The sequence below is a fragment of the Myiozetetes cayanensis genome, unplaced genomic scaffold (assembly GCF_022539395.1).
Source record: "Myiozetetes cayanensis isolate MyiCay16 unplaced genomic scaffold, myiCay2020 scf23, whole genome shotgun sequence".
Lineage (NCBI taxonomy): Eukaryota > Metazoa > Chordata > Aves > Passeriformes > Tyrannidae > Myiozetetes > Myiozetetes cayanensis.
This window is the reverse complement of record NW_026087445.1, coordinates 8,464,876-8,488,705: the sequence shown is the minus strand read 5'-3', so window position 1 is coordinate 8,488,705 and position 23,830 is coordinate 8,464,876. Positions and strand designations below refer to the sequence as shown.

The 23,830-nt window shown below is 50.9% G+C and overlaps 1 protein-coding gene across 5 annotated transcripts in view; it reads right to left on the bottom strand.

Annotated features, from left to right (window-relative positions):
- Positions 1-23,830, bottom strand: part of NACC2 (NACC family member 2) — a 58,030-nt gene that overhangs the window by 11,310 nt on the left and 22,890 nt on the right. The window contains exons 1-2 of one of the 5 annotated variants that reach the window (XM_050319872.1): positions 16,485-16,570; positions 7,977-8,909 (exon numbers count right to left, since the gene is read on the bottom strand). In XM_050319872.1, coding sequence (XP_050175829.1) covers positions 7,977-8,847 — 871 coding nt within the window. In that variant the 5' untranslated portion in view covers positions 8,848-8,909; positions 16,485-16,570. Of the gene's footprint in view, positions 1-7,976; positions 8,910-9,681; positions 10,000-10,381; positions 10,999-16,484; positions 16,571-23,830 lie in introns of those variants that run through there. The other 4 variants (XM_050319869.1, XM_050319871.1, XM_050319870.1 and 1 more) reach the window with 4 other exon arrangements.

The following is a 23,830-nucleotide window of genomic DNA, read 5'->3' as shown; positions in this document are numbered from 1 at the left end:
AATCACATTTACAGTCCAAGGCCACAGGATTGCTTAAAATGATAATTTTTGACAGCAGAACAGGTGTACATCAATTCCAGGGTGTGGTGGGAGCAGACACAGCGCTGAATTGCACCCCACTTCTACAATAACCCCTCATTTTTCCCCCCAAAACTGTTTGATGATGTGTCAAATGCCAAGTACAAAATCAAACCCAGCCCTGTGCTTCAATATCTGCGAAGGCAGAGAGGAGCAAAAACCCGCAGCAAGGAGCGTTTCTGAACTCAAAATGTCTCCTGCTCCAGAGGTGCCTTTCCCTGCGATTATTGCCGAGTCCTGGGGGCCACTTTTCCTCTCTCCAGATAAAATAACAAGTTTTGCAGAGTTGTTGCTGCAGTAACCAGGGGGTGATGGCTCTGGGACAATGGGAGCACTGTTCTAAGTAGGACATGCCCGGCACGCCGGGCTGTGCCGTGGCATCCTATCGCAGGCACGGGGCTGGGAGCATCCCACCCTCGGGGCTCCCTCCTTCCCTAAAAACTCCAAACCCCAGGAGGACGCCCCCTCCTCATCCTTCAGGGATTAGGGACCAAACAATCCACAGGATGCTTTTAAACCAAACTTCTCTTGCCATCACAGCCCCACTGACAGACAGAATTCTCCCCAGCTGCAATATTCCCTGTTTTTAGCAGCATTCCCAAGCATCCGGATCCAAGATCCTGTTGGAGATGGGGGGTCAACTGCTGCTCACACCAAGGGAGAATCTCAAAGATCTGAGATTTTGAGGCTTTCAGAGAGTGATAAGCAAAGTATATCCAGTTAAATACCAGTATTTTCCACATTTAACAAAGCAGAAAGGAGAGGGGTGGTGGGTATGGAGGAACCAGCACCCAGGGAAGTCCTGCTCTGCTGTCCTTCCAGGGGTTTTTGGCTCCCACCAGAGCCCTCTGCAGGTCACACACAGGTTGAATTAAAAGGTTAAAATTGCACTTTTAATATTTCATTTTTACTTCAACCAACTACGGAGGCCAAAAGCACCCACAGTGTTCATCACCCCCTAAAACCAGCAGATGTGGAGCTGCTGAAGGGAAGCTCAGACCCACGTGGGGCTCTCTGAAGGTTTCTTAGAGGCTTCCAGGCATTTTTTAAAGTGATGTAAAGGCTGAGATTCTCAAGGGAAAGTAGTTGCAACCAATAACCCAAATGAGACAGAGTTCAGAGCAGAAGGTCCCTGTAGTTTGTGATGGGAAGAGGAGAACTCAGCCTTGAACCTTCTCCCTTCTCCATCAAGAGCCTTCCTCAAGACTGGTGTCACTGAAGAAATTAAACACCTCCAACATCCAAGTGCAAACAGCTCCAGTGGACAAGGACAAACCCAGCTGCTCTGCCACCCTCCACAGGCAAACATCCAATACTACCCCAAATTCTGGGGTCAAAGAGTAGCAATAATGAGGCAGGGAGGAGAAAGATCAGGGCAAGCACCATGTTCATCCTACCTTCCCAGAAAAAAACCTGCATTTGGTGTCAAACCCGTTTCCTGAAAGAAAAGTAGCTTTTCAGGAAGACAATCCTGCTTGGGAGAGCTTCGCTTTTGATAATATTTCACTTCCTACACAAGGAGCCCCGGAGAAGTTTCTATTCCTTCCTGTGAAATCAAACACTCCTTAAAACAACCCAAAATTCAGCTAAAAAGACCAACTGTAACTCGACCCAGCCCTGGATTTTGGTTACATCTGCCCTGCTGACTCGCTGTCCATAAATCTCTTATTAAACATGGCCGAGAATCACTTTGGGGGCTTTGTTTCCATTCAGGCATTAGCACAAAATTCAACGACACCAAACAAAAACTGCGAGAGATTTTGGGCTTTCAGAGCCACCTCCATGGAGCAGATAGCCATCAGTTATGTAAAGGAGCAGGACACAAGAGCCACTCTGGTCCCTGTTTCCAAAGAAAGCCGGTCTGTTTGGCCTTTATGCTCCGGAGAACAGGATAGTATTTGCTTCTAATTAATCTGTATCTTCAGAGGGCAGCAGCTCCTTCCCTTTGAATGAAAGGGCAAACAATGGGAAGTATTGTTTGATACAGTTTTGTTCCTGACCAAGAAAGGAGCTCCCAGCCAGCAGAGAGGGGCAGGAAATCATTACGGAGGAAGCCACCAGAGCTGCCAGCCAAACACTGGAATATTTTATTTATTCAGATATATCCTTTCATCCCAAACTTCTGTGGATGCTGCAGCTGCAACAGGTGGTCCAGAATGGGAAATATCTATTTTTCTGGGTTTATTTTGGCTGGAGAAACAGCCTCAAGCTAACCCACTGGTCCATGCTCCACAGTTCCAGGCTCTGCACGATGCTGGGGCACACGCCCACCTTGTCCCTAGAACACATTGTCCTGTTCAGCAGTCCCTTACACCACCTTTGTGCTGAGCCCACGAGGGTTTGGGGACACCAGGATGGCTGCACATCCCACCTGAGGTGTTTGGGACCAGAGATGCTGAGCCCACAGTGACCCTCACTGGTGATGGGCAACAAGCGGGGGTCTGCCATCACTGGGAATGGCTGGACACACCCCTGGCACCAGCACTCACTTCTCTCCTTAGTTCTTGACAGTTCAAACACCAGGGCTTCAAAATTACTCATGAACCCCCCAATTCCCACCAGTTTGGGTTCTCCAAACTGCACACAAACTTCAAGATGTTCCTGTGGGCACGGAACAACTATTTGTCATTTAGGAAGGGAATTGGGAGATACAGAAAGATCAGAGTGATGGAGCCTCACTCAAAAGTTAATGTTTAGACAGTCCAAACATGAAACCACAAGTCTCAAGCCCTGAAGAAAAGGCCTGAGAAACCACCTCCCACCTGCTGCACCACCAGTCACCACGGATGCAGCACTTGGATGATTCTCCCTTGTTCCTTACATGGCAAGAAGTCTCTTTTCAAACAGCACCATTTTGCCAACATTTCTATCCCATCAGCCTATTTTCCACTGGCTGACTACCCCAAAAATAGCACCCCTGCCATGGCATCACCAGCATCTGTTGCATATGTAAACCTGTACCAGAGGACACACACACAGACACCACGGGACAGATCCATCACAGAGTCCCAACGGGGAGAGTTTACATTGTCCAAATAGCACATTTACAACAACCTACTGGAATGCAGAGATTTGATTTGTGACCTATTTATACAGGGAGGTAATCTGGAATTAGTATAGGAAAAATATTACTGGTTTATAAATACCCCTATCTTGCCTTCGCCTCAGATCTCAGCCAGGAGCGAAACATCTGCCAGCCTAAAATTAAACATCTGTGTTTTACAGGGAGGAAAGTGGGACTGGAAGTTTAATGCCAAAAAAGGCCAGAGGCTGCGAGCCCCTGGTGTGGGGCTCAGCCTTTCCCCTGAGCCTTCCTCCCCCTCAGCACCACCGGTCCTGGAGGTGGGACGGGAGATGCCAGCGCTGTCCGGCTCCTGTCAGCACAGAGAACCACAGAATCACGCTGGAAAAGACCTCCAAAATCATCCAGTCCAATCAGCACCCTGTCAACTACAGCAGTTGGGATGTCTGATCCCCCAGCAAAATCCCAAAGTGATCTGGTGGATAATCAGGGCATCCCTGGACCGCTTTGTTTCCTCAATAACCCCTCCCCAGGGTCAGATTGGACACTGCAGGGCGGGCAGGGACAGGTGGGACCCTGTAGGGTCGGGTCACATTCCTGCAGCTGGAAGCAGCTCCTCCATCAGGCTGCAATTATCCAGCAGCACAGCCGTGATTTACGTCGCTGCAGCGCGTCGGGCTCGGCTCGGGATCTGCACGGGCTGCATCATTTTGGATTCTGGGCTGTTCCCTGCCCTCTTTCCTTACTGTCAGGAATCAGAGGCCAGGAGAGAAAACTATTCTCTCAGCTAATTACCACAACTATTCTATAATGGCTATTTTAGATGAATTTTTAATGAAGTGTGCTCTTGTCAGTCCAGGATTTCATAACTTTCGAGTCCAGCCTTCACATTCCAGCCATTTGCTGCATAAAGATTTTTCCTCTCCCCTGCAAACCGGTGCAGCAGGAGCAGGGGGGGAGGAGGACGGACCCTCACACAACTTCACTTGTGCCTGTCAAAATTAAATTAACTGCATCTGCTGAGCAGGGAGCTGACTGACAACAACGTGGCTCAGTGCAGAAAAACGCCGAGCATCTGCAAGTCCTGCTCAAACCCACTTCAGCTCAGGCCCACGACGCTGTAATTAACAGGGATAAAAATACTTTGCTTTTGTTTAATATTTTCTGGAGTTGTGCATTCCTCAGATCAGATGCTGGAAACCTCATTAAGTCTCGCTCATGTCCTCGAGGCCCACATGTTCTCCACAGCCAGACCTACTTATGGAACCAGGAGCCATTTTACCGCAGTGCTCCCGTCCTGCCACCAGGATGGTGACACCACCAGGGCCACTGAGCGTGGCCAGAGGACAGTGGGAGCTGGGCCACCTTCTCCTACATCCCTCTGCAAGCTGCCACCCTGTCCACCAACACCTAAACCTGACCTAAATCTCCCTGTGTTTAACCCTGGGCTTGTCCTCTCGTTTATCTGCTGCTCCTTCTGCAGGTCCAACACTTGTGCTGGTCCCTCACACCAGAGCCACCACTGCAGGGGGGACATCAATGAACTCCTCACTCCCTCTTCTACCACCAAACCCTTGGCCAAGGTGATGATCTGCTCCAGTCTCACTGACCCCATCTACCTGGAGGGAGGTTGGAGTGAAGTGGGATCAGCCTCTTCTCCCAGGTAACAAGTGATGGGACAAGAGGAAATGGCCTCAAGCTGCACCAGGGGAGGTTCAGGTTGGACATTAGGAATAATTTCTTCATGGAAAGAGTGGCCAAGCACTGAAACAGGCTGCCCAAGGAGGTGGGGGAGTCACCATGGTGAAAGTGTTCAAGAAACAGCTGCACGTGGCACTCAGTGCTCTGGTCTAGTTGACAAGGTACTGTTTGGTCAAAGGTTGGACTTGAGGATCTTGGAGATCTCCTTTTCCCAACCTAAATGATTCTATGATTTGGAGATGTGCCTCTGATCCAGAATGGTTCTGACTACAAAAAGAGGTGAAGAAAAATAAATAAAAACCCCTTAGTCCTGGGGCAAGAAGAGGATTGATGACCCCATCACGGGTGATGGGCGATGCCCAAGGCAAGCGAAGAGCATCAGCCATGAGTGTCCCACCACACACTCACCAGCACAATCTCAAGCAACACTTCAGCTGGAGAATGAAACAGCAGGGAAAAAAGGAGGAAAAAACCCACCCCAACCAACCCTCTCTGAAATTCAGGGCTTCGTCTGCTCTGCTCCTCTTCGGCTTTGTTTTTGTTTTCCCAAACAGGGCTCTTGGAAACCTTGGCAATCCCTATTTTACAGGGCCCCCCCCCCTCCCCCAGGCCTTTGTGAGGCTGTCGGGATCGACATGCCAGGAGCAGGATTAGCCGCCTTCTCCCTTCCACCTCGCGGGGTTTATTATTCTGCACCTTTTGAGGGGACAGTTTATCCCCAGCAATTAAAACACAGTTAGCTGTACAAGTCCAAACCATACTGGAATAGCTTAGGTTTTTTTTTTTTTTGTGATCTCTTTCTGGTGTGCCCTCTTTTCCAGGAAGCCTGATACTAGAGCTGGCTCGTTTCAAACAGGAAACTCCCTCCAAATGTGCTGGTGAGGAAGAGGAATTTGAGCAGAAATGTGGGATATCAGAGCTTTACAACCTGCCTCGGCACTGTGACATGGTTTGAGTCTTCTCCCTACAGAAAACAAGCAGGAAAACTCGGCTGTGGGATGCCCGGCTCCGGCACGAGCTGCGGCATCTCCAGCGACACCCGAGAAAGCTGCTCAGATTTTCACTTTTCCAGCCAGGATGAGTCCTGCCCCGCAAGGATTAGGGACACCCTCAGAGCTGCTGGTCCTGCCCTCGCCTTCTGAATTGATTTCACTTTGTTTCTGCATGAACTGGCCCTGTGACAAGGATGGAAAACACCGTGTCCAAGGGCATAATCCCACTGCTCCGAGGAACAACGTGCGAGCCCAGCGCCGAGGGCAAACCCACACTACTCACCACAGGCTCTCCAGCAGGGAAGAGCAAAGCAAAATCAAACCAAAACAAAGGTGTGAGGAAACAGCCCAATTTCTGTTAAATCTGCCTCTAACAGCAGTTGTGGAGGAGACCCCGACCTTGTCCCCATCCCTGATCCCGCTCCTCTCCCGTCCCATCCCTGTCACTGGCACCTGAAGCACAGCTGGGAGGGCACTCAGGCTTTTGAGGCTCATTTTCTACAACTGCTGGTCCGCTTTTCTCAGCAAATATTTCCAATATTGAAACAGTAACCCTGCTACCAGCATGGCTTTCCCTCTTTTTCACATGGCTTGGTAAAAAAACTTGGAAAATACTGCATAGCTGCTCACTGTCTGGCAGGGGGGACATGCCAAGGGGTTGCTGAGTTCCTGCTCCATGGGATGGGATGGGACAGGATGGGATGGGATGGCACAGGGTGTCAGGGTGAGACTGTTCCCAGTACTAGGGAAACCTGGCTTGGGGTAACAGAAATTGTCCTAATTGCCAAATCTTGTTCCTTGGTTAAGACTAAAATCAAACCCCCTTTGAGGAAAGCTCATCAACACCAGCTCAGCAACACACCAGAGTGAAACACTTGCAACATCAGCCCAGCAATTCCAGGGTCCAGAGCAGGGAAGGCGGCTCCAGGCGAGCGGATGCCGCGTGCGGCCGGAGCCAGCAGGACGATGTCCCTCCCCAGGGAGCACTCCCGGATCAAAGCTGCTGCCACAAACACCTGCAGCTCTGACAGGGAGGCCCCTGCCAGGCTGAGCTTCCATGTGGGATGCTGCCAGCTTCGTCCAGGCGGGATGCTGGGAGCTGCTTCCACGTGGGATGCAGACCCGCCAGAGTCCAGCGGGAATCTCCTCCTCTGGTCCTGAGCTCCTGGCTCTGTACCTGCCCCTGATCCTCAAGAGGGTCTGAGCCCTCCAAGGTGCCTGGGAAAGGGGGGATGTGTCCAAGGAAGTGAGAGGGAAGGGGCCTCTCGTGCCCCTGTGCCCAACTGGGGGGATGAGCAGCAGCTCCAGGATGAGCAACACCAAAATGAAGCCACCTCCTCTGTCTCAGGTCCACCCAGGGATTCACCACCACCACCCTTAACCATGGATTCTGGAAGGGCAAGACAGGGATTTTACTCAGTTCTGTTTCTAATGTTGAAACAAAAAACCATTAACTCCCCAAAACTGCTTTTCCTTCCGACAGTGATGTGTGGGGCAAGGCTGGCAAAGGAGAGGGGGGAACTTCGGGCACTGGGCAGAAAAGTCCTCCTTTCTTTCTTTTTGCAGATATTCCTAAATAACATCTATTAAAATGATTTAGTTGATGTTTTTCTTCCTTATACATTTACCACTTCAAAAAAAAAACTCTTACTCTAAAACGCCAGGACAGAGGGGCCATGTCTGGCACCTCACTGCAGACTAATTCCCCAAATAACCACCCAGCCTTCACTGGGCCACCAAGGACTTCCTTTCACATGGATGATCACCCCTCTCAGATGACCCATGGCAGGAGAACTCAGTTATCACCTTGGGATGGGGTGTCACCACCACAGGGCTAACACAACCACCAGGCTCCTTGTTGGGAGCCTCAGCCAAAAAGTGAAGGGCTGAGCTGACTGTGGTGGACGATGTGACTGTGGTGGACGATGCAGCTCTCATCTAAAGGGCCTCTCAGTTGGGGACACAGCCCATGACCGATGGCACGGAGGGACCTGCCCATGCCACACCTGGACACCAAGCCCACCACGTGCATCAATTCCTGCACCACGCTACAAAACCCAACAAACGAAGCCCTCGGAGACAAAAGCCTGATGAACGACCCAAAACGACCCGCAGCAGCCAGACAAGGCCCAGGCAACCACTGAGGGGGAGCCGAAAACCCAAGGAGAGAGACGCCCATTTACCAGAGTAGCCTCCCGAGGACTTGATGTACATCTGCCCGTACTGCTCCTCCACCATGGTGTCGTAGGCCTCGTCGTCCTCCTCGTCCTCCTCGTTGTGGTAGGAGGTGGGGCTGTCGGTGGTGGGGATGCTGCTGGCGCCGGGGCTCGTCCGCTCCCCCTGCGAGTACTGCACCTGCTGCACGTTGGGGATGAGGGTGGCCAGGTTGGGCATCCCGTAGTAGGACACGCGGGAGAGCTTCAGGGGCCCGGCGTTGGCGCCGCCGCCGCCGCCCCCGGCCCCGTCCCGCGCTCCGGCTTCCAGCGGCCTTTTCCCGGCGCCGGCGGGCAGGGCGGCCGCCTGCAGCTCCATGTTCTCGTGCTTGACGCGCGTGAGGAGCGGGATGGGCATGGAGGGGGACATGACGTAGGGCGCCGAGGCCGACTGCAGCTGGTTGCAGGGGCTCTGCGGCTCCGAGCTGGGGTCTTCGATCATGGTGGTCTGAGAGTCACAGTGGGGCGAGCTGACCTTGAACATCAAGTCCGTGCCTTTCTCCACGATGTGCTGGATCTGCAGGAAGCCCGCCGTGTACATCACCACCAGCTGCTCGCTGGCGGCCATGGTCAGCTTCCCGGTGTAGCAGAAGGAGAGGATCTGCTGGAAGCAGGCGGGGGGGACGGTGCCCGGCAGCTCAAAGGCGTTTTTGCTGTTCCCGCTGAACAAGTCTCGGAAGTAGAGGCTGCTGGCGGCCAGCACCGCCCGGTGAGCCTTGAAGGCCTGGCCCTTCACCACGATGGAGACATCGCAGTACAGCCCCAGCAGCCGCTGCTCGTTCAGGCAGCCCAGAACGGTGTTCCCGAAGTTGGGAATCTCTATGTGCAACATCTGCGACATGGCTCAGGGTCGGCTGGAGCTCCTCAGACATTCAATGCGGGGATATCCAAAGTAGGGCACATCTGAAAAAAGGGAGAAGGCAGGGGGAGAGAAGGAAGGAACAGCGTTTTTAGACGGTTCACCAAAGCAGGAGAAGCGGAGGAACCCTCCTCACCCGACATCAAAGGCTCAAAACGAGCTCCGAGAGCCGACGTGGAAAAGCAGTCGCTCATAAAAATTACTTATCAATGTTTTCAACCCACGTTGGGAATGCTGTTCCAAGGATATTCCCCCAAAAAAACGCAAGTATTCCCTTCAAGTTGTGGTCTGTTTAAATAAAGCACCACTGATTTATTCCCCCGGGGCTTTTTACTTTACGCAGGAAAATCTGAACGATAATGGGAGAGAACAGTAAAGCAAACGAAAGACAGTCAGACAGATCTCGGTAGCATTATATAAGAAACACAACAACCAGCAGCTCTGTTGAAACTACAGAAAAGATATTTATAAAACAATGTGCCATTCTGCCCGAAATAAATACAGGATTCTGCCGGAGCGACAGCTCCCAGGAAAAAGCACTTTGAAAAGCAATCTTCCCATTTGCACCAGAAAGAGGGAGCATTTCAACAGTTAAACCCCTTCTCAACAGATTTATCCTCCAACAAAACCAGGCTTAGCTCCAAATTAAGCCAGATATTTGAGCCCCAATAAAACAAACCAAGTGCTGCAGCGAGCCGCCTACCAAGTTGTCTTTTAATTATCCCCCTCCCTAAACGCAAAGCGGGGCAGGGGGAGCCCCAGCCCAGCCCCTCCTGCGGACAGAGCCCCCCTGGCCGCCCCCAGCCCCCCGGGTACCGGCAGCGAGGACCCTCCAAGCAAATCCCCCCTCCGGGCTGGAGGTGACGGCTCCGGCTCCGCATCCCAGCGCGGCCGCTCCTCGGGGCCAGCTGTACCTTTTGGCCACGGGCAGAATTCCTGCTTCCACCACCCAAAAGGAAGCCTGGCGTTGGAAAAGGGACCTCGTGCAAACCCGCAGCAGGTAACGCCAGCGCAGCCCGAGCTCCGAAAACTCCAGCGGAGCAAATCACTGCGGATCCACCGACAGGAGCCGGAGTCCAAACCCTCCCCCCACTGTGCTCCCTCCCCGAAGAGTCCAGCAGGTTTAAAATCCTGTTTTACTTCAATACTACCGAAGCAAAACTACGGTTAACTAGCACTGAAAGCTCGGAAGAACGATATTTCAAAAAAAAAAAAAAAAAAAGGAGGGGGGAAAAATAGAAGTTTATCTGCGAAAGATTACAAAAAAAAAAAATCTCTGCAAAGAAAATAATAACCCACAAAGAGCTGCTCTGTTCCCATTGCTGGGGAGAAAAAAAGAAGAAGAAGAAGAGAAAAAAAAAAAAAGTCCTATCTGCAAGGCCACGGGGTAACAGGAAGAAAAGGGAACACACTCGGAGCCAATTTAATTGTATCTGCATGGTTAAAAAAAAAAAAAAAAAAATCCTTCCAAGCGAGGAAGTTCCCGGTGCCTTCGCCCGGCTGGGAGCGAACGTACCTTGAGCAGCGTCCGCTCGCCGAGGGGGCTCCAGGTCCCCCGATCGCTGCCACCGCCGAGGGCTCAGGGGATGGGGGGGAAATAAAACAGAGTATCAAGCCCTGGGTTTGTATCTGCTGGAGCTGAAGCTTTTACCAAGTCAAATCTCCCCGGCAGCGCACAGCATCTAAATGAATAGGCCGGATGCAGATTAACATTCAGGCTGCTCTCTGCAATGAATAGAGCCCTTTGATTAGGGACCTGAAGTAAATGCCAGTTTCAAACCGAAGCTTTAAAAACAGAGAAATATCAGTGCCAGAGGAATGCTCTCAGTGTTGGTACAAGACAGACTTTTGATGAGTCACTGCAATGCAAACAAAGATGGCAGAAATACTGTACTGTATGCTGATGAAATGCTTAGTGGTGCCACGGCAACTGAGACAGGTTTTAAATTTATAGTGCAGTTTTGCATATGAATTACGCTGTAAACTGCCTCCCCTGCCATCTAGTACATCCAGAGTGTCAAAGCATTTAAACTATTCCAAACAGTCTGCAGAGCTGGCACTGCTGCTGGTTAACTCCTGCGGCCGGAGGAAGGCACTGAGCAGGGGTGGGGAGCATCCCCTGCATCCCCCCAGCTTTCTCCTGTATCCCCAGCATCCCTGGTACCCTTCAGCATCCTCCTGCATCCCCTGTATCCTCAGCATCCTCCTGCATCACCCCTGTATCCCCCCAGTATTGTCCTGCATCTCCCCAGCATCCTCCTGCATGCCCTCAGCATCTCCCCAGTATCATCCTGCACCCCCAGCATCCTCCTGCATCAGCCCTGCATCCTCAGCATCCTCCTGCATCCCTCCAGCATCCTCAGCATGTCCCCTGCATCCTCCTGCATCCCCCCCAACATCCCCTGCATCCTGCCCAGCATGCCCTGAATCCCCCCCCCTGCACCCCTTGCATCCTCCCCAGCATCCTCCCACCTGCCCCAGCATCCCACTCCAAGAGCCCCCCAAAGCCACCCACCCAAAAGCAGAGCTTTGGGAATGCCCAAATCTGCCCAAAATAAAGGTGCTCCTTGGGCAGCCACAGTCCTGCCTCCTGCCCCCACCCCAGCCCCTCCCCAATACAAGAAAGCCTTTCAAAAGCAGGAAAAATGTTTACCCCTTGGGGAAAGCTTCTTTCAGTCTGTGGCTGAATCCACTAAAAGCAAATCCATTTGCTTAAGTAATGAAATCCCAGTCACATTGTCTCCTGGATTCAGATTTTAAATTACCTTCGCATTTATTGAGCATGTTTGGTGCTTTTTTTCTGGGAAAGAGGGTGGGGCCTCCCTTTGCTCACTTCTGCCTTGCCCAGGGTGTTTTTAGTTCTGCCCCTGGTCTCCAGTTTGGTTCAATTGCTCCGCTCCGATGGTCCCACACCAGTTCAAATTTCGGAGGTGGGAGGCGAACCCATCCTTAGTGGAGGGGCAACTGCAGGGAGCACAGGGCTGGCCATGCTCTGGCGTGACCCTTTCCCTCCTGATGCTGCTCAGATCTCCACTCCCACATCCAGAGAGATGAAGTTTGGTGCATGAAGTTCAACTCCAGGGCTGGGCTGCCTTCCCCTGCGCTTCCAGCAACTCCCCCAGCACGGCTGCTCTTGCATCCCACGGGACCTGCAGCCTCCTGACACCTGGCAGAGCCACCCCCTCCCAGAGCAGGACCTCTGGGCACTGGGAATGCTCAGTGACCCCACAGCAGGTCACTGGGATCTCTGCCTGCTGCTGATGAGGAGGAAAAGGCAAAGAGAGTGGCCCAAGGTGACATCCCGTGAGGAGGTCAGGGATAACCCCTCGACAGCCGAGCCTGAGAGCCCAAAACCTCTTCCCACCATCCCACCACCCATCTCTGCTGGAGGAGGGATGGAGTCTGCCCTGGCAAACACAGATCCACTGTGGATCTGTGAGAATCACTGAGAAAAACGTGCTTCACAGAATAAACTTCACTGCTCAGGCACCTGAAGGAAGCATCACCCAGACCATGGGTGGAGAAGGATCTCTCCTCCTCCTCTTTCCTCCCAGGAAGGGCTCCCTAAGAGCTGGAGGACAGACCAGGAAGGCCCTGGATGGGACCTCCTTGGACCCAGCAGGGCAGGACGTGTGAGACCAGCCAAGGACAGCTCAGTAGCACAGAACAAGCCAACTTAAAATAGATATTAATTATTAATATTGCTTAGAATTTGCTCTATAAACAAGCCAGGCATGCCAGGAGCAACCCATGTCTCCCTAAAAACACCAAAACTGAGCTGGTTTAGGGTAGGTTTAAGTCAGAGAGAAGGACCAGAGTGCCCCAGCCTCCCAAGTCCTTGGCAGATATCACGTACAACCTCCCAGCAGAGATCAGAGTTTGAACCAAGATGCTCCACACACCTGGTCTCTCCCAAAATATGGCTCTCAGGGAAAATGGTGAGAAAAGTAACAGCCTTTGGTCTAGAAAGTGCACTGAGGAACACAAGCCAAGCTGTACCAGCAAGCTGCAAAAGCCCAAACCACTCCAATAGACCTCCTGTCAGGACTGCTGGAATTTTTTCTCCTTCCTCCTCCCTCTGCCCCTGCCTTTTCATGACAGATTGTATTAAAAAAAAAAAAATCCAAAAAAACCCTACCCAAAACCACCAACAACCCCAAATCCCCCAAGAATCCAAGAAATTAAGGAAGTCTTGAAAGCCAAGGAGAGCCTGCTCACGACCAAACCTCACATTCCCTAAAACCAACAGCAACAAAATATTACTGTGACTGGATGGCAAAAGCAGTAACACTTGACAATGTCTATCTTAAAAAGATCCCCTACTAAATATGATTATTTTTCTTTTAAATAGAGCAGCAAGTGACTTTTGAAGGGTGTGAAATGGCTTCAGCCCATCTGACATTGGAAGAGCTGCGCTGCAGGAAAAATGACCTTTGCAATTCCAGATGTAAACTGTATTTTTCCAACCTCGTCTCCCAGGCTGAGCCGTGCCCCAAGGTGCAGGAGGAGCCCCCAGCACCCTCCCCATCCAAAAAAATCCCAGTCCCCTTTGGGCTGCTGTGTCCTACAGGTGACAGACCATCAACTGGACACCTCCAACCGGGAAAACTTGGACCAAAGTGGATTAAAACCAGCCAAGTGCCTCCTACTTTGATTATTTGACATATGTGACCGCTCAGGCAAAACATCATTTTGTTTTCTGGTGGTAGCCTCTTTTTTCCAGCACTTGCATACAGCAGGACAATTTGTACATCTCTGCCTGATTTTTGTAAAGTCATAGCCTTTGTCACAAGATGTTCATAAAAAATGCAGCTGTTATTTGAGACAACTTCCAGGAGAGTTTGGGAATTCTCAGCCTCTGCCCTCATCTGCTTTGGGGGGAAAGCAGGTTTGTTCTTTTCCAAACTAATTCCCTGCTCCGAGGCCTGAAAGGTTGGGAAGAGATGAGAGCAACAAAGGAAAAAAAGCATCGACCTGGAATAAGATGCTGCCATCAGAGCTCCCCCAGGAGTAATCAGAAATAATTAGATAATGTATTTAAATTGTCTTTTTTAGTTAGCCAAACAACATGCAGAGAGAGTCAGTGGTGAATCACCCCCCAAAAAAACCCCAAATATCCCCAAAGTCCTGCAGTTCCCGCAGGAAGGTGCTCTGGGCAGCAGCTGGGACAGGGACAAAGGGACAGGGACCCTCTGGGGGTGGGAGACAAAGCAGCCAAAGGCTTTCACCCCCCTCAGCCAAAGCCCCTCCAAAGAAAAGAGCTGAAAAGTCCTGCCCTTGAAGGCCCCAAAGGGTCAAAGGAAACTTCTCTTTCTTCTGTAAATGAGGAGAGAGGGGGGAAAAATCCCACCCTTGGATTTGAGGCTGGCAGGGGGATGTCACCCACCAAAGCCACCCAGTACCCCCAGGCACAGAGTGCCACCTGCCCTGCCCTCAGTCCACGGTTTTGGGGTTGTTTCCCCATCTTTGAATGCAAAGAAAATGCACTTTTATATAAACCCAAGGGAAAATAGGCAACAGCTTCCTGCGAACTCGGCAGCCAAGAACCATCCCCTGAGCCCAGAGCTGCTGCAATGCCTTACATAAAATAAAGAGTTAAATAAAATAAAGAGTTAAATTAAGTCAAATAAAATGCACTTCAGGTCTAGGCAGTGCATCCTCCCCCACACACACACACCTTGCACCGCAGGGAGACAAGAAGCCAAAAAGTCATTGCAATCCCCCCGCCCCCCCCAAAACTGAGCATCCCCCCACCCTTGTCAGGGCGAGAAAATCCCGGAGGGGAAGGGAGAGGGATCGGGGCAGGGCCGTGGAACGCTGTGGATGCCTGCACAGAGCAAAACAAGGTTAAGTTCAGTAATCAAATGCCAGTCCTAGCGAGACTCCTCTCCTGCAGCACCGGGAGCCGCAGCTCCAAAGTATTTATTTTTGAAATGCTGCAAGTGGCAAGCGGTGCGGCCGGCCCCTATTTTTAGTGCAGCAGCCAGTGGCAATGGGGGAAAGAAGATTATTTCTGCCTTATTAAGAGCCCGAAGTGAATTTGCAAATATTCCTGGGTAGCACCCCAGCAGCCCACACGCAGCAGACACGCAGCACGGGGCTCCTTCAGCCTGGAAGTTCGCACAGAAAGTCCAGACCTGCAGGCTCGGGCAGGGAATGGGGGAGAAGATGGGAAAGTGAGCTGGATTCATGCTTGATGATGCAGCTCAGGAGGTGTGTGTGTGGCCCCACTGCCAGGGCAGCCTGGGGTGGGGTGATGGGTGCTCGGCTTGGGGACCCCGGCACGGCCTCCAGGGCTTTGCTCAGGGAGCCCAGCACAGCTCCGGGGTCTCTCCTTGGGGACCCCAGCACAGCCCCAGGGTCTGTCCCCAGGGACCCTGGTGCAGTCTCAAGCATCTCTCCATGGGGACCCCAGCACAGCCCCAGGAACCCCAGTACAGCCCTCAGATCTCTTCCCAGAGACCCTGGGATAGCCCCCAGAATCTCCCCCGGGACCCTGGCACAGCCCCAAGAGGTCTCTCCTTGGGGACCCCAGCACAGCTGTGAGGGGTCTCTCCATGGGGACCCTGGCACAGCACTGGTCTCTTCCCAGAGACCCTGGCACAGCCCTGAGGTCTCTCCATGGAGACCCCCGGCATAAACCCAAGCACCTCTCCCTGGGGACCCCAGCTCTGCCCCAAGGGGTCTCTCCAGTACAGCCCTGAGGGGTCTCTGCTTGAGGACCCAGCACAGCCCCGAGGGGTCTCTCTGTGGGGACCCCAGCACAGCCCCAGCATCTCTTCCTGGGGACCCCAGCACAGCCCCAGGAACCCCAGCACAACCCTGGGGTCTCTTCCCAGAGACCCCGGGACAGCCCCCAGCATCTCTCCCTGGAGACCCTGGCACAGCCCTGAGGTGCCTCTCCTTGGGGACCCAGCAGAGCCCCCAGGGGTCTCTCCCCCAGGCCCCTGGCACAGCCCTGGCACAGCCCCGTTCCTGGGCTCTGTCCTGCTGCAAGGTGAGTCACCGGCAGCCCGGGCACATCGCGGCTCCTCGAGGTCACCCACCCGGCAGCCTCCGAAAAGTGCCGTCATTCAGCCCGGGCGAAGCGTGTTACTGCCATTATTATTTCATTAGTTGTTGGTTGGTTTCTTTTTCTTTCCTTCTCCCCTTCCTTATCACTGATTTTAAGAGCCTCTCAAACCAAGGAGAAGCAAAAAAAAAAAATTAGAAAACGCAACATTTTAATGTTGGGTTGGTTCCCCCCCCCCCCTCCACCCCGACTGCTGCAAGGAGAAGGGAAAGGGAGAGACCTGGATTAAAAAATACAATTATCCAGCAGGACGGAATATTTTGCCACCTAATAAAAACTCAAGACCCTGAGTAAGTTGCAGCCAGCAGAAAGCAAACAGCAACCCCATCACCCTGCCTCCAGCATCCCGGCACAAGCACTAATTCCCATCCGTAACACATCAGAAAGACAAGTGCCATGCTGAATCCTATTCTCCTCACTCCTAGTACACAACAGCAGAGCAGGCAATATATAACATGCATGACTCAGTCCTACCACCGTGCCACTACGGAACAGAAAGCTTTAAAATAAAGTAAATATCTTAAAAGGTCAATTAAGAAAAGCTTACAAAACATCAGACGCTGCTTCGTGCTAGAGCTCATTACCTAGTATGGTGGAGCTGCCTGTGTGTTTTTTTTTCTTGTGCAAGTTAGTCTGTGAGTCAGCATTAACACACATGAGAACATCAGGAATACTGCCTAGTTCTGATGCAATGGAGGTTGTAAAAAAAAAAAAAAAAAAAAAAAAAAAAGACAGAGAGAGAGAGAAAAGAAGAAGAAGAAGAAATCGCACTCGGTTTGGACAGGAGCCTGTAATTCAATTGCCTTTACTTTTCAATTACTGCATAGCTTACCCTGACCAACCTGCAGAGGGAAAGGAAACTTTGCTTACATCTCTGTCTTAAAATTAATGACTTTTACTTTTGGCTACAGCTTATTCTCCCTGCTTTTAAAAAAAAAAAAAAAAAAAAAAAAAAGGCATAATATAATTAACCCTTCAAGGGCAGCCGAGCCTGTGCAGCAATCGGGATCTCCGTGGTTTTTTTGGCAGGAATTTCAGGGCTGGAAAACAACCCTGCCAAAAAGTTCTGGCGGAGGGAGGCATTTATACATTAAACTTTTAATAGTCTATAAAGCAAAGCTACAATTGCATCCGAGCTTGATCCTTAATGGAAATATAAGCTTGCAGACAGGGGAGGTTATAGACTGCAGACATTTAACTCTGGGCTTCTGGGCTTAGAGGAGCAAATATGAGACTGCACAGGAGGTTTTTCAAGAACAAGGGGTTTGGTCGTTAAGCAAAACCCCTGAAAACCCTAAAATTGGTGCCCTGAGATGCTCCCCTCAGCCTGATGCCCTCTCTCCCCCAGGCAGATGGAGGCAAAGCTGAAAACCTGCGTTTTTCATACACTGCATTTACCGCCTGTACTTCAGCAAACAAATCCCTCTATCCCCCCTTCCCAGGGGGAAAACCCCTCCAGACTGCTCCCTGCTCCCAGGATCACTGCAGGACAGTACAGGAGCCTCAACACTGACTGTTCTTTTCTGCTTCCTCTGCTCCTGCAACAAAACCCTTCACTGAGGCAACAAACTGTGCCCAGAGCTTCAGAACGTGCCTGTTTCTGTAGCACACCCTGAAACACCCCCAGACAGCACTGCAGCCCAGAGTATTGTACTATACAGGTGATGAGGAGGATAATTCTAGGATTATATATATGAAATATCAGAGTACAGATCATATATGGTCAATATATTTATATATATAGATGGTCAACTACATCTTCTGAGCCAGCACCAACATGTGACAAGTTTTGTGCTGCTGTGCAGTCCCTGGGAGAGCCCAGCACAGACATTCCTTAAATTTGAGGGTTTTACAGAGATTTTTACAGAGGGTTTTACCTCATGCAGCAGAGGAGGGTCAGAGGTTGAAGGCAAAAATTTCCCCCCAATATTCACACCATGCTGCAAACACCGAGCTGATCCCACAACAACAAACAGCAACCAACCATCCAAAAAACCCCAAGGACAACTAATGCATATGGATTAATAATCCAGTGGATCACAAAATATGCTAAATCCCAGCTTAGTTTGCTTGATGTTTTTAGGAGCAGGCACAAACACCATAAAACTTCTTTTTTCAAAGTATAAATACTTATTAATGCTGATTAACCAACACAGAACATCCCCCCCTCCAATATCAGAGATCAATCACTTCTGCAGCTTCTCCCCCAGGCAAGGGTCTGTCTCAAACCACTGTGAGCCTGGTGGGGTTTTTTTCCTCCAGCATGTGGGATACTTGAATACAGATGAATTGAGTTTTAAAGGGGAAAAAAAAAAAAAAAAAACCCAAGCAGCAACTTCTGGGCCAAGTTCCTGTGTGCCAAACTTTTCAACTGCCACAGCACAGCTCGACAGTGTTTCAAAAGAATTTAAGCACTGTTTTGAATACTGCTGACAATCTTCCTCATCAAAATTTGTAATTTAAATACCTCAAATCTGAAAAGCACGCTCCCTGGGGCATGCTTCGTTCTCCCTCCCCACCGCCCACCCTCCCCAAGCCCCATTTGGAATAAAAATCCGTTGCTTTCCGTATCTGGTTGGTTTTCCCCCTCCTCCCGCAGCCCCCCCAGCGCCCGCTGCCTCCCGCGGGGGACCCCGCTGCTCAGCAGAGCTGCTTCTCCGTGGATTAAACCTCTGGTGTGCGCTGCTGCACCCCAAAAACACCGGCACCTTCCTCCTTCAGAACTCTGGTGCTGGTTTGTGATAGAACCAGCCACCGGTTTAGAGAGAAAACACGGATTTAGAGTTAAAACCGGTCACCGGTTTAGAGGTAAAACACTAAAACCAGTCACTGGTTTAAAGCTAAAACTGGGCTGTCCAGACTTCTACACCAAGAAGGGGTTAATCCATTCCCACCCCTGTGTCCAGTGGGTAAGATGTTCCTTCAGATGTGCCAACAGCCCCCCAGATAACCCTCTGTCACCAAGCCTGACTGGCGAGGGGCGGCCGAAGGGGTTTCTCGGGGTGCCTGCGCCGTTGGGAGCAGCAGCTCCATTTTGGCAGGAGCGTGTTTAAGATTCCCTCCCAGTGCTGCAAAAGCACCTTGAAAGGTCGAACGAGGCGCTTTCATATTCTCAGATCCATCTCCGAGGCTGCAGCAGATGAAACGGATTGACCTAGACGGGAACTGAGAGAGCCCCCTGTGAAATAATCCATCACCACCCCTCCGCCAGCCGCAGCCGCCTTTGTCATGGGAACGCTCGGAAATCTTCACCTACCTATTGCAGCCGGGGCTGGAGAGGGTTTAAATCCCAGCCCTGCTCTCCTGGGATGTAACCAAAGCCTGCACGGAGAGCTGCGGAGCGCCGAGCCGGCACACAACATAAAATACCTCCATATTAAAGTCTACGCAGAGCCTGTGCCCATTACCGAACTCATTAAAGACAGTGATACTTTGTAACATACTCTAATCTTTAATATTCATAGCCTGCCTCATTTGCATATCATGCCATAAATAGTTGAAGCAGAGGTAAAACACAAAGCGCTCCACTTGCATTTCTAATTACGCCTAAAAATCAAATGTAAATCACAACACAGCCAAGACACGGAAAAATATTAAATTTGCTGGCTCTCAGTTAAAAATCTTTTTTAAAAGAAAAAAAAAAAACAAACAAAACCCCACACAAAATCAAACCCGAACTGCACGCACAAACCTAATTATTTTTAAAAAGAAATTTTAAAACTGTGAGTATTGTGAGTGGCAGGATGACACTGTTTTAAGAGGGGAAGATGACACATCCCAGCCCCAACCCTGCTGATGGACCTTGGTGCACTCTGGCCATGACTTTCCGGGAACACCAGCTCATCTCCCCAAAAACCATCCTAAAAACCTGCCTGTCCCACCAAACTGGGGCTGCAGCCGCTCATTTAACCTTGGTCCCTGGAGAAACAACAGGAGCCTTTCCCTGCAGCATGGTTGGGAAAGCTGATCCCCGGCTAAGGAGGCAAATTTGAAGAATCAGCTCGAATGTGAACTTGTGCCCCTGGGCTGGGTTGGCTGGAGGTCGGGGCTTTGGGAGGGAGAGCAGCTTCCAGGGCTGGGAGCTGCTCCATCCCAAGGTTTAATGGGAAAAGAGGTGTTTTTGGGGTCTGGCATGTCCAGAGGGAACAGATTTCTGCTCACAAGGTACCAAAACCACCCTGAGGCAGCACAGGGTGCTTTTCTCTGCTCTGTTTTCTCCCAAAACATGGAAGAGCCCACGGAGCTGGGAGCTGCCCCACGGTGCTTCCATGGCACCCCCCTGGCATCAGTCTCATGGAAAAGCCTCAAGATCCCATTCAACTGCTGCTGATGCTCTGCCATGGAAAGGTTTGGCATCAGGGAGCCCTGTGCTCTCCAGATACATCCCAGATGTTATCCCTGCTCCAGCAAATTCACCTGCCTCCCTGGAAAGGATCGTGGGGAATTCCTTGGTGTCAGTACTGGCTCGTGGGACTTCAGTCCCAATTCACCACCATCCTGGAGGATTGGTTTCCACAACAACTCTCAGTTCATCGACTTTGAAAGGAAAAGCGTGGCACCAGCTGAGAAGCCAGGCTGTCTCCAGGGTGGAGACAGGACACAAGGCCTGGTGTCCTCACCTGTACAACCAGACTGACCCCACCTCCCCAAGTCACAGAGGCATCAGAAGATTTTATACCTGTGAAGCACCTCAATATCCTTGGATAAAAAGAGTTATTAGTACATTACTGCCAACAGCATAAATAATTTCCCTAGGACCACTTGCTTCCTCATCAGTAACCACAAAATCCTCTTGATTTTATGGAATCCCATCACCACCAATACGTGAAAATGCACGTTTTTAGTTCAGGGGCACTGAAACCCCAACCCAACCCTGGCCCTGCTGCCACGCTCCTGGCCCTCCCCACTCCTAGACACTGATCCTCACCCACCACACTGACCCAACACACTTCTGTTGTTCCCAGGAAGCTCAGAACCTCCCCAGTCTTCATCCCTGTCCCTGCTCCTCTTCTACATCCCTCTCCCTGCTCCTCCTCTTCCTCTCCCAGGAAGCTGCTCACAACACAGAGGCGCAGCATCCACGGGACTCAAACCAAAGTTTTACAGATTTGTGCCCAAAGATTTAATTAAAACCAACTGAACTAAATTTTGCAGAAGTAGGACAAACCCCACAACTTTGGGGAAGCCACAAGGACCCCTGGCCCAGCAAAGGAATGCAGAGTGAGGCGGGCTGGATCCCATATGGCACGGCTGGATCCTTTCCCATTTACCTTCCCCTTCCCACTGGGACTCCAGCTGTATAAACCCACTAGGTCTTACTGAAAGGCTTTTGTGGGTGGCTGTCCCTGGGGAAAAACGCATTTTTAAGTGATTTGAACCGAGACTGATATTGAAAAGGGAGTTAAATATCACCAAAGGGAGCCGGGCACCTGGCGGCCGCTCCGAGACATCACCGCTCCCTTAGGAGATTCCTCCCGTTTAACAGAAGGCTTAAAGAGACTTCTGAGAGTGAAAAGTGGAAAGAATTAAAAACCCCACAATTATCAACACCATGTTCTGCTCCTTGTACGCTGGCTTTCCAGGGTCCCCAAATCCCATCGGTGAGCGGGTCCGGGGATCTGTGTGAGGGTTCCCCAGCCCCGTTCTCATCCTCCCCTGGTCCTACAGTATATCCTGCCCCTTTCCAGAACTTGTGCCCAGCTCGGCAACAACATGGCATCAGCTCCAAGAAAGAGTTAAAAAAAAGATCTTTCCTGCAATACCAACTTCCAAAGAATTCCAGAGACGTCATTAAATTTTAACCCCAAAAGGTGAGCAACCGCTCCGTGCCCCCTGCCCGAACCGAGGGAGAAGTGAAAGCGAGCTGCTCACAGCCTGCAAAGCTTTTCTGCTCTTCGTATGTACCCTGGCACCCTGCCCAGACCTATTTTTAAGCCCATTTACTAGAAATCCCACAAATTAAAGGAAATACGGATAATGTTGTAAGAATCCTTTGGGCCAAATAAAAGCTACACATAATTTTCCTTGTGCATCAGAGTAAGATCCTTAACCACAAAAACCAGATTTCCCCAAAGCTCTTTTGCAACAGCGAGAAGAGAATCTTGTTTTGTAAAAAAGTTGCTTTGATTCACTCCTGGATTACAGGGAGCACGGCGGCTCCGCTGCCTCCCGGCCAAACCCAGGAGTGATTGCTGTTATGAAACAGAAAGGTGTTAGGAGAACACAAATAAATTAAACATCTCCAGCTCTGGAATAGGGACTGCAATGACAGCAAGGCACAAAGTGCCGTGGGGAGAAGCTGAGGATGGGTGTTGGGGTTGTTTTTTTTTTTCTCCCTAGAGGAGATTTATTTTTCAGCTTCTTTCAAAGTGTCTTTTCGTGGTGTTCACCAAGGGGTCAGCGTGCTGGGAAGTCTCTTCCCTGAGCACACCACCATCCTGGGGAAATTCCTGCTTGGTGCACTCCATCCCTGCTGTATCCCAGCCCTGAGAAACCCCAATAATCCTGTTCTGACAGTCCATCGAACAAGGAGCTCACAAAACTCATCTCAGCTGCCCTCGTACTAAAACATGCCCTGTTCCAGGCAGGACAGTCACCATAGAGCTGCTTCTTCATCTCCAACCCCATTCCTTACTGCATCCCAGTGCCACGGTGGGGCTGGAGGTGCTGCCCACCTGTATCCCCAGGACAGGGGCAGGATGATGCCGGTGCAAGTTGTGCATCACATCACCCACAGCATCTCCCTGGGGATTCTAAGAGAAGCAGTGATTTTATACAAAAATAAACCTATGTTCTGTATCTCTGCACTGAAACAGTCACAGTGGGGTCTCTCGTGGGGTGAGCACGAGGGAGGGGGAGTGCAGGAAATAAAGGAGCATCCAGCTGCAGCGGGGCTTTGGGAGGGAGGGGCGAGCCTGCATTTTATTCAGCAGTCACAATCTTAACTATGCAAAGACTTTAAATAAACTCCAGTAACAGCTCTTGTACTGTGGTAGGACTAAAAAGAAACCAACAACCAGACACACATGTTCCACTACAACTCATCAGACGAGCAGAAACAGCCCCGAAACACAACGGTGGAAGCAGCATTTGTGGTTAAACCTGGCGGGGAGGGGATGAGGGGAAGGTGCTTCCTTCCCAACAGCGATAGCAAAGCCATCACCATCCAACCTGACCCTGCCTTCACTGACTTCAAATGTCCTCCTCACAAACATCCCAGCTTCCTAAAAAGAAAGGTAATTATGCAGGGGAATAACCACTCATATCCCGCAAACGCACGGATGCGAACACTTAAACATGCAACTTCGGGAACTTTTCCAAGATTTATATGTTTTGCACGGAAAGCAAATGTGTTTTTTTATTTATTTTTTTTTTCCCCAGCCTGGGAAAATATTTAAGTGCTAAGTTTATGAAGCCAAGTCCATTTATTCCTGGTTTATGCTGCTGCTCAGATGGAATCTAATTAGTGATTTAAGCAGCAGCGGGGGATGAGGCGCCAGCCGACGCCGCGAGCCCCCGATCTAGGGCTGTGCCCGCATGTGGCTCTGGGAATTCTCACCCAAAAATGGGTTTTCTCCGTGGCACAGGATGGCAGGAGTGGCTGAAGGTCAGCCACCTTTCCCTGGAGCATCACAAAGCTGGACAGCAAAGCAGAAAGCCCCAGGTTCCTTTCCAGCCCCACCAGTTCAGCGCCATCGCGCTTTTCACACAGCAAAAAGTCTTTTCACAGCAATTCTCTTGGAAATAGCAACACTTGATTTGCATTTTCCTGTGTACTGGCCCATTTTACTGAACTGCTGCCTTCCCTGAGCACAGATGGAAACTCCTCCCTGTCCTCCCAGCTTGGAGCAGCTCTCAGCTCCATCAGTGCCAGTGGGACCTGGTCCCACGAGC